Source organism: Mustela nivalis (assembly GCF_964662115.1).
Source record: "Mustela nivalis genome assembly, chromosome: X".
NCBI classification, from domain to species: Eukaryota; Metazoa; Chordata; class Mammalia; order Carnivora; family Mustelidae; genus Mustela; species Mustela nivalis.
Genome location: NC_139040.1, coordinates 68,144,561 through 68,154,936, shown reverse-complemented (window position 1 = coordinate 68,154,936; position 10,376 = coordinate 68,144,561). Strand labels below are relative to the sequence as shown.

The 10,376-nt window shown below is 53.1% G+C and overlaps 1 protein-coding gene across 3 annotated transcripts; it reads left to right on the top strand.

The window, feature by feature from the left end:
• Positions 1-2,319: 2,319 nt before the first annotated feature.
• On the top strand, positions 2,320-9,704 carry GJB1 (gap junction protein beta 1). Of its 3 annotated transcripts, none has more exons than XM_082716937.1 (2): positions 2,320-2,456; positions 8,143-9,704. In XM_082716937.1, exon 2 carries the CDS (start codon positions 8,159-8,161, stop codon positions 9,008-9,010), a length of 852 nt encoding a protein of 283 aa, XP_082573063.1. In that variant the 5' UTR covers positions 2,320-2,456; positions 8,143-8,158; the 3' UTR covers positions 9,011-9,704. The 3 variants fall into 3 exon arrangements, with proteins under 3 accessions (XP_082573063.1, XP_082573065.1, XP_082573064.1); XM_082716939.1 differs by lacking the exon at positions 2,320-2,456 and adding an exon at positions 2,757-2,912; XM_082716938.1 differs by lacking the exon at positions 2,320-2,456 and adding an exon at positions 7,469-7,737.
• The last annotated feature ends 672 nt before the right edge of the window (positions 9,705-10,376 follow it).

The following is a 10,376-nucleotide window of genomic DNA, read 5'->3' as shown; positions in this document are numbered from 1 at the left end:
AAGGCAGAAGCTGATTTTAGCTGCTTCCCAGGAGCAAATAGATTTACATTGCTCACTGTAGTACAGTTTTCCTCCTGCCCACCTCCCACCCATGTTCTCCCTTCTTGCTCCTCGCTTTTCCTCTCTCTTTTTCTCTCTGGCAGTGGCAGGACCCCATCCAGAAGACGTGCGTAAGTCACAGTAAATAGGAAGAGGACAAGTCGGTCCTAGCAAGCATTTTTACAATACAGCTATAGACTATTCAAATAGACTTCCTGTAGCCTAGAACTACACACAGAACAAGACTCACCCTAGAGAAATCCTGCCAGAACTCCAAGGAACAGTGAGTACACACTGATATTGACCCACAGTTTCCCTTCCTAGGAGCTCTGCTAAAGGTGCTCTCTCTTCTGGTCAAACAGGTCTGCCCACCATTCCCTAAACACATCTCACTGCTTGCTGTCCCCTGGAATGCTTGGACTCTCCATCTCCTTTATGACCCAAGTTCAACTCTGCCTCTTCCACTAAACCTTACCCTCTTCTCCTACCTTGAAATGCCTTCTGGCACCTCATATCTACATATGGCATTTAGGACATACTCCATTGTCATAGGTACCTCTCTCCTGCTAGCCAAAAACCTTCTAGAATCAGGAACCAGTCCTCACTCTGATTCACAGTGGGACTGGTAGAGCTAGCTCCTCGAACTGCAATGTAGTGGCTAAACGAACACGTTCCAGAGACAGACTGCCTGGGTTTAAATCCAGCCTTGTTGATAGCTCATATGACCTCAGTTATGTCACCTAACATCTGTGTACCTCAAGCCCCTGAAACGTGGGAATATTAATAATGCCTGGCCCACGGGGTTACTTTGAGAATCAAAGTAATACTTGCAAAGCACTTTGCATGTTGCCTTTCACGCATGGCGTACTCAGGAAGTGCTACTCTTTATCCACTCGGCATAACTGTATACTCAGCAGGAATCTTCGGGTGCCAAGGATGGCAGGCAGCCTCAAACCACCCACCCTGGTGTCAAGCTCAGTTTCGCCTTATTCCAAGTTTACCAGGCTCTCCCGAAAGGAATTCCCTACCTGGCTTTAACTGTCCTTCCTACTTCCTACTCCAATCCCTCAGCTGACCCATGGCATCTTCCACGGCCCTGCCCCCGTTCTGTTCCCAGACACACCCTTGCCCATTCCTACCACTGTGCCTTTGCTCACAATCTTCCTCCTCCCTGCAGTGCTGGGCCTGCCCTTCCCCTTTCAAACTCCCACCCGGCCTTTCTCGCTCCACTCAAGCCTCACCTCTTTGAGAAAGCTTCCCCAGTAACATCAGTTGACGTTCCTCGTCCCCCTGCTTCCAAAATTCCTTGGCAGCAAACGTCAGAACCACATAACCGAACATACATGGAGAGTTTTCAGGGTGACTTCTTGTGTCTTGGTTTTGTCTCCTCGGGAAGTTGATGACTTATTTAAAACCAGGTGGGAGGTTTTCCCCCTCTTCTGCCACCAACCTTACCTTTCTCGTCCTGGGCATCCAGTGGGTGTCCAGTAAGACTTACTGGCCAATGCCTCCGTGTACCCTGGGCTGGCCAAGGGAAGCCAAGGCCCCAGCGCTCTTCCCAGCAGTGAACTTGGGCTGCGGTGAAGGGCAGAAGCCAGGGGACCAGTTTCTATTGACTTCACTTCTTTTTCCATGGCCACTCAGGCCACAGAATTCGCAGGGTCTTCAGGTAAACCCTCCTTCAAACTGGACTGACCCTTCAGTTAATGGTTGACACTCTCTGTTTACCTTAATGATTGCCAAGAACTATTGCCACACCTCATATGCTTTGTGGCTCAACTGCCTTGGCCCTAAGGGTAGAAGGCAATGGGTGGTGGCATAGGGTTGGAAATGCATTGTTCCATCCCCAGCTACTCGGGACACAGAGCATCGTGGTCCTGCCGTCTGGGGGAAGCAGTCCCTTCCCCTTCGCCTTGACTCCAAGGTGCCAGGAGGCACCGTCCACGTCTTCTTCTCTCTCCATAGTCGTTATCGTTCTAGAGGCTGGAACCTGGAAGGGATGGCACCCAGGGCAGCAGCCCTCTCTGCAACTTGCCCACACACTGGATCTACCTGTAGCCAGGGGATGGGGGAAGCCTGAGGGCTGTTAAGGAGCCCAGGTCCAGGTTAGCATCCCAGATGGCCTGAAAGTGGCCACGTGGGTGACAGTGATGCCTCTGGGATGGGGCAGTAACTCCAGTCTCTGTGATCTGCCTCAAGAAATGCATTGGGAGTTCAGGGGATCAATCCTATTTAATGATTGTGTGTGGGAGGAAGGCGGGGCTGGTTAATGTTTGTCTGGTTCCTCTTGGGCTGTGGGCCATATCTGGCTCAGGCCCTGGGCTCTTTGTCCCTCCCCTGGACTGGGCTGACAGTACCTAGTGGCACAGTGCAGACACGCCTGCAGACATTCCCCAGGAAAGGGCAGCGGCAGCCAGGTGAGGAAGCTGGGGACAGGGGGAGGGAGGCTGGGGAGGGGGAGCTGGTGTGGCATGGGGGGTGCGCAGGGGGCAGAAATGGGGGCTGGGGAGAGGCCTGGGTTTTGCCTTCCCCTGGCCTCAGCATTAAGCCACTTAGGTCCCTTCTGCACTTCCCTCTGGGTAGAGTGAGACCCCTCCTCCCGAGTGCCAGGCTTGCTCAGCCTCTCTCTGGAGCCTTCAACTGTTACTCTCTTTCTGAGCTCAGAGTGGCTTCTCTTCTCCCCGCCCTTTTTCCCCCAGCTGTGGATTTCCTTCATCCTCACAGGGCTGAATTCCCAGGAAGACTTGAGCCCCCTTCCCCCCAGACCCAGGGTGGCCAAGTTCATCTCTTTAAGACGCTTCCTGCCAGAGATGGTTAGGGTTCGGTGGACCGTTGGGCACTGCCAGGTGCTGTGCTCCTTCCCTGACTGGAAGGTAAACCAGGCACGCAACCAGCCTGGGGTTGTGGACGGTGAACACAACGCACTCAGCAGGGGCAGAGGGAAGGCTGATGGGGCTGGGATTTGGGAGCGTGGCTTTCCGTTTTCTTGAGGGAGGTAGGCAGACTCAAGCTGAGCCATGAGTAACGAGTGATCTGGAGATCTAAAGGAAGGGAGGCCTCACAGCTGTTTGGAAGTTGTTCCAGCTGCTGGGGACAGCATGGCAGAGCACACAGACTTAGAAAAGGAGGTGGGAAGAGGAGGCTTTAGACAAGAAGGGTTCAGATGGAGACACTTCCATTTGAAGACACAGCAGAGCAATGGGCAAGGGACCCACGCATTGGCAGGGAGCCCCTAAGTTGGGCTCCAGGACTTGCTGACCAGCTGTGTCATAAGTTACTCTGAGCCTCCATGGCCCCATCTGGGAACTGGAGACAACAAGGCATAGCTCACAGGCTTGTTGTGAGGATGGGAGTTAATGAACATCCAGCTCCTGGAACACTATGGGCATTCCATAAATGGTGGCTGTTAGGTTATAATAAAGCCCAAGTAGGGAGCAACAGGAAGTCAGATAGTTGAGGAGGAACAAGAGGGTGTAGTCTGCAGTAAGAGAGCTTGTCAGTTACCAGTTCCTAGGAAAAGACCATGCCCAAGGGAGGGAAAGAGAAAAGTGGAAAAAGTGGAAAAAGAGCTGGAGTGACCCTGACCCTAGCCTGGTTACAGTATATGTGGCAGGGCAGAGAGGACGAACAAAGTGCCTGAGGTGTCCTGGGCCCACAGGGTGGAGGCAAGGTGGGGGAAGAGGGGGAGGGCTGGAGAAGTTTGGCCTTGGCCACACCAAACTGATGAGGAAGGCAGCCTGAAATTCCGGAAGGAATCCCAAAGAAAGCCCTTTGTCCTTTCCTGGACAGAGCCTGCTTGTGAAGCCAGGGGGAGGAAGCGTAGAATGCGAGGCTGAACAGAACCTCATCCAGTCCAACTAGGGCCTTCCTCCCAAACCCAAAAAAACACCAGGATTTCCTGTAGTTGGAAGAAGGGACAGGGAAGAGGTGGGGGCAGAAAGAGAGAGAGTGAGCGAGCTGATGAATGGGTATGGGCACACATCTTCTTGTGTGTGCGTGTGTGTGCACATGCCCACGCATGTGAGCATACATGGAAAGGGGTCTAGGCCAGGTCTCGGTGAGAATGCAGACTAAAGGAGGCTGTCCAAGGTGGTGCAAGGTACAAAGGCTTTGAGGTGAGAAGAAAAGAAATCGGAAACCTGACTCTACCATTTCGCAGAGTTGCCATTGAATCAAGTTATTTAATGCCTCTGAGCCTCAACTTCCTTGTCTGAAAAATGGGGATACCATTACAGGATGGTTGTGTGGACTAGGTGCGATCTCCAGATCTTGAGCTATCCTTGGGTGCCTGGGCAATTCAGAATCCAAGGACGAGGTCAGTGCCTGACAGAGCCAGGGGAGTCTTGTCTAATTAAACATGAGAGCATGAGAGCAAAAACAGGTCTGGAGCAATGCAGAGCATACCAATACTTGGACTTTAACCCAAAGTCACAAAGGCGGTTTGGATTTCAAAATCAGTTCCCTCCCCCTGGATGTTTTTAGAATGAAACCCTTGAGGTGCTGATGTTGACATAGGGATAAACTCTCCATCCCAAGGAGAGAGCAAAAACCGAGATCCCAGTGCCCACACGAGGGTGCTTAGGGACCCCAAAGGGAGCTTACTGGTTACGTCCCAGAGGGCGCAAAATGGGAGTGAAGAGCTCCAAGATCTTAGAAATTTAGCAGTGGCCAGGCCAAACGAGGAGCACCCCTGCGCTGCAAAGAGAACAGCTCGAGTGTGCTCTGGAGTCTGAGGAAGCTGCCGCAGAAAGGTAAGGCAGGGAAATCGGAACAGATCAGGAGGCAGTGGAAAGCCCTGGGAGGGAAGAAGAGGAAGAGTTACCAGTCCACAGGAAAGAGGAGAAGGGGCTAGAAGAGAATACAAGCCAGACCAGTTTTGAATCTCTTTGTTTCTAAAAAATACTCACAGATGGGCGACTGGGTAGCTCAGCTGGTGAAGCGCCGAACTCGGTTTCGGCTCAGGTCATGATCTCGGGGTTGTGAGATCAAGTCCCGCGTCAGGCTTTGTGCTGGGGGTGGAGCCTGCTTCAGATTCTCTCTCTCTCCCTCTCCCTCTGTCTAGCATGCCACCCTCTGGCCCACTCTCTCTCTCTCAAAAAACGAATAAAAAATACAAACACTCATAGAAAGAAAGATTATAATTCTAGCCAAGGTGGTCAAGCTTATGGGCAAAAGCATGGGCTCTGGAGTCAGTTCGGCCCGACTCCAGTCCCACCTCCATCACACACTAACTGCATTGATCCGTGTGACCCTTGGACGAGTCCCTTCACCTTTCTTTACCTCAGTTTCCCTTGGGTGACGCAAGGATTAAAAGCAACACCCACCTCATGGGGTTGTTCTGAGCTTCACAGGAGGTCATGCACGTGCAAGGCCTGGCCTCACAGGTGCTCAGTAAATGGTTACTCTTCATAATGTTCCTTGAACACTGGTTTGTGAATCCAACGTGTGTCACCAGATGAGGCATTTCTTTACCGTCAACCACTGGGCCTCCTGCAGCAGCCCTGCTTTCAGAACCCGGGGCTGAGCAGAAAGGGCACCCGTGTTCCTACCTCTCCATGCTGGTTTAGGCCCCAGCATGAAGTCAGTGAGGTTTTTAAAAAAAAATTATTATTTTAAGTTAAATGAGAAAAGAAGACCTTGTTCAGAAAAGTACTCTGTCCCGTGGACCATCGCTTCATCCCCCGGGTTCTGAAGGCAGGTTCTTTCATCCCATTCCCCAACTTTTCCATGGCTAATATCACCCCCTACAACAGAGAGAAGCACCCCAGTCTTGATGCAGGGCTTCTGCCACCCCACTGCCCCTGTACAGGGCCAGGAAATGCCCCACATTTCCCTTAGGTCCAGGCCTGTGTGCTCTCCTCACACCCAGTTCCCTGCTTCCAGCATCATCTACTCGGCTCAACTTAGTGGCAGAAGCGGTGGAAGGTGGGGGACAGGAGGAGGCCTTCTTTACCTGTGCTGCTTGGAGGGGAGTTTCTTCCCTAGAGCTACTGGCAGGCTCAGGAAACCAGGAGGTTACAATGTACATTTGATGGGGGGGCGGGGCAGGGCAGAACAGCCTGTTCTACCTCTGGACAGATGCCTACGTCAAGGGAAGCACTGGGGAACAAAAAGTGGGACATTGGGTTTGGCAGACCACCCAGTCCCCTGAAACAACATGTTTTCTCTTCCTGATTAGGTGCTTATCTCCCTTGATCATCATCTATGAAACTGGAGCTGAGCTGGGAACTTGTTGCAGGGGGCTTCACTAAGCTCATAATGACCCTGGGTATTAAAGATTATTTATTTATTTATTTGACAGAGAGACAGAGAGAGAGAAAGACAGCAAGAGAAGGAACACAAACAGGGTGAATGGGAGAGGGAGAAGCAGTCTCCCTGTTGAGCAGGAAGCCCAATGCAGGGCTCAATCCCAGGACTCCGGGATCATGGCCTGAGCCGAAGGCAGACGCTTAACCACTGAGCCACCCAGGCGCCCCTAACCCTGGGTATTAACAACCCATTTATAGATGAGGGAGCAGGCTCAGAGGAGGGCAGGAGCTAGCCCGCGGTCGTGTTAGGCGAACAACCCAGATTCAAACCCAAAAGCATATGACTCTCCCCTGTCCCATCTCCCAACCTTCTGTTTGCTTGTTAACTTTTGCTTTCTCACTCTGGTTTGTCCTCATCGTGTGCCCACCTGCCACCTGAAACTCAAGGAGAGATGGTGAGGGTTTGCTCTGTGACACTGGAGCTGGAAAGTACTCAGGGGTCTGCAGCTGCCATGTTTCTTGTGCTCTCGTGGGGAGCATTAACCCTTGCTCTTGTTGTTGTCGTTCTTTTTTTTTTTTTTATGTTATGTTAGTCACCGTACATCATGTAGTGATGTAGTGTTCCATGATTCGTTGTTCTCGTATAATAAATATCCAGTTGTCGTTGCTCCTAACGGCTGGCTTGGGTGACACTGGCTGCGAAAAGGATGAAGGGCTAGCCAGGGAAAGAGCCTAAACCTCGGCTTCAGATGCTTGTCTGTTTCATCCTCCTCTAACACTTCTTAGCTTTGTGACCTTGAGTAAGTTACTTAATGTATCTGAGCTTGGGCCTCCTCAGCTGGAAAGACTGGGGTAAAGTCCTTGGAGGCTTGCTGAGTGGGTCCAAAGGAAGAATGTATGGGAAAAAGCTTAACACAGTTTCTGGCTTGAGACATATGAGTGAGCTCACCCATACACACTGTGCAAGGGATCTGAACCAAGGAAAAATCCCGCTGACCCTATGTTTCTAGTAGAGTCATGGGCGACGGCCTCGGCCCAGAGCCTCCTGGTCCCCTTGTGTCCCCTCTTACATGCACCTGTCTTTGTTCCATCTCGCCCCCACCCCCCACCGTGGCCATTCTTCTGGTGGGGCTGTGGGGCGGGTGCGGCGATGGACCGGGCGGGCACAGAACAGGTGGGTGCAGGCTGGGTGTCCGGCGCTGGGACACAAGTGCTCTGTGTGTAGGGTGGGCGGAAGTCAGGGCGTTTGATCTGAATTCTAAAGGGCGTTGTTCAGAGCCCCACAAAGGTCCCATTGTGCAGACACTGGGTATAAAGCAGCATATGACTCCCCAGCACCGGGCGGCGATGAATTGGAACGCAGGCGCGGATGCAGGGACCACTCCCGCTGCACAGACATGAGACCATAGGGGACCTGTCTGGGTGGCCTCAGGGATAGGCGCTCCCCAAGGTAATGGGTTTTGTTGGGCTCGCCCCAGGTCCGGAGCTAAGGAGCTGGGGGATAGGGAGCTAAAGAAACTGGCCAAGGGCGAACAAAATGGACCTGGTAAAGAAAGGGGCTCTGGAGAGGAAAGAATGTTGGACGAAAGCAAAGAAGGGAGATGGGCTTCAGGGAGGTCAAGTCAAGTGAGGAGGAGGAGGAACAAGAGGAAGAGGAGGAAGAGGAAGAGGAGAGGCTGGCAAGGGATGTGGGGTGATGAGGAAAGCACTGACCATCCTTCTTCCCTTCCTGTCACTGGCTCTTGGAAGGGGTGACAGGGGTGGCGGGGGTGGGTCTGTGTGTCAAACCATGTCACCCTGCCCAGCTTTATTCCCCAGCTTTCTGCCAGCTCGCTTTGTGGCTCATCTTTTGCAGGTGTGAATGAGGCAGGATGAACTGGACCGGTTTGTACACATTGCTCAGTGGCGTGAACCGGCATTCTACTGCCATTGGTCGCGTATGGCTGTCGGTCATCTTCATCTTCAGGATCATGGTGCTGGTGGTGGCCGCCGAGAGCGTGTGGGGTGACGAGAAGTCCTCCTTCATCTGCAACACCCTGCAGCCCGGCTGCAACAGCGTCTGCTACGACCACTTCTTCCCCATTTCCCACGTGCGCCTGTGGTCCCTGCAGCTGATCTTGGTGTCCACCCCAGCTCTCCTCGTGGCGATGCACGTAGCTCACCAGCAGCACATAGAAAAGAAGATGCTGCGACTTGAGGGTCACGCAGACCCCCTGCACCTGGAGGAGGTCAAGAGGCACAAGGTCCACATCTCAGGGACGCTGTGGTGGACCTATGTCATCAGCGTGGTCTTCCGGCTGCTGTTTGAGGCCGCCTTCATGTATGTCTTCTACCTGCTCTACCCCGGCTATGCCATGGTGCGGCTGGTCAAGTGTGAGGCCTACCCCTGTCCCAACACGGTGGACTGCTTCGTGTCCCGGCCCACCGAGAAAACCGTCTTCACGGTCTTCATGCTGGCTGCCTCGGGCATCTGTATCATCCTCAACGTGGCCGAGGTGGTGTACCTTATCATCCGGGCCTGTGCCCGCCGAGCCCAGCGCCGCTCCAATCCGCCCTCTCGCAAGGGCTCGGGCTTCGGCCACCGCCTCTCACCTGAGTACAAGCAGAATGAGATCAACAAGCTGCTGAGCGAGCAGGATGGCTCCCTGAAAGACATACTGCGCCGCAGCCCGGGCAGTGGGGCTGGGCTGGCTGAGAAGAGCGACCGCTGCTCTGCCTGCTGATGCCGCACACAAGGCAACCTCCCCTCCTGCACCCCTCCCCCTGTCCCCCATCCCCCTGCCCCTGGCCCTGCCCTCCTTCTCCCCTGCAGGGTGCAGGCCTCTGCCTGCTAGGGACTGCAGACCAAGATCAATGGAAATCTCCCTTTTTTCCCTGGTTTCCCTTCCTCCCCCCCACACACCCCCACCCCTGCCTTCTGTCTTGGGGGGCCAGAGGGGTGGGGAGCCCAAGGCTGGCCAGGCCAGTGCTCAAGGGTGGGGTGAGGGGGCAGGGGGCGGCTCTTCTTGTCTGTACTCCCTTTCTGCTTCCCTCTCCCTCTTCCTGGGGCCACTGGGGGACAAGAGATATGATGCTCTGACAGCATCTCCAATTATGAAACTAATCTTAACCCCGTGTTGTCAGATACCCTATTTCTGGAGTCACATCAGCAGGGAGGGATGTGGGCAAGTAGAATGGAAGGAGGGTTCTCTGGACATGTGGGTGGAGAAGGGAGGGTAGTCAAGGCGAGAAAAGGAGGAACAGCACTTTGCTGGCCACAAGGAGGAGGAGGACATGTCTTGGATGGAGGAATTAGGGAGGGAGGAGCAGGCAGATAAATTGGAGTGGGGGTTGGTTAGGACCGCCTTTGCCTCTCGTTCCCAAGGCCTCTCTGTGCCTGAAATGTTACACATTAAACAGGATTTTACAGTAAACGAAGAGGTGGCTTGTGTGTTTGTCAAGTTCTTTCTCCTGCAACCTCTGACCTCTCCCTGGATGAGCTGGCCTTGGATTTTTGCTGATCTAGAAAGCAATGGGCAACAGAAGTAGTGAGACCCTGAGCTGTTCTTGCCTCTTTTTTTTTTTTTTGCTGGGGGTTGGGGGTTTGGTTTGGTTTGGGTTTGGCTTTTGGTTTGTGGGGGGCTTAAATTTTTTTTACTCAGAGCTTTATGGGGACCAGGTGCCCTGACCCCCTTCCTTTTCTCTTATTTTTTTTCATTCATTCTAAGTATAGTTTATGGAGTGTTCATAAGTGCGTGCAGTTTTGTAAACACGGCCGCAATATATAATAAAACATTTACATCACCTCCAGAGGTTTCCTTGGGCCCCTTCCTATGATTTGAAAAACATTAAAATGGCAACTCCATCTGGACAGACAGGAAATGATAGAGAGATTTTGGAAGTCGGAGAAGGTAGCATGTGTTCCCTGGGTGAGGGCCCCTCTCCGGAGCTCTTGGGAGAAATAGCCCTCTTCCTCCCTTGAAACTCAGGTGCTCACTGCCGCCATAAACCACCTGCTGGACTGCACTGGGACTCTGACCCCTCTACCTGGATTGGACATGGCCCCCAATTCTACTCTCGTCCCCAGTTGCCTTCCCTCAGGTATCAATG

Bases quoted from the DNA above. Each gene is read 5' to 3' on its own strand.
- GJB1 (XM_082716937.1), top strand. From the start codon at position 8,159: ATGAACTGGACCGGTTTGTACACATTGCTCAGTGGCGTGAACCGGCAT.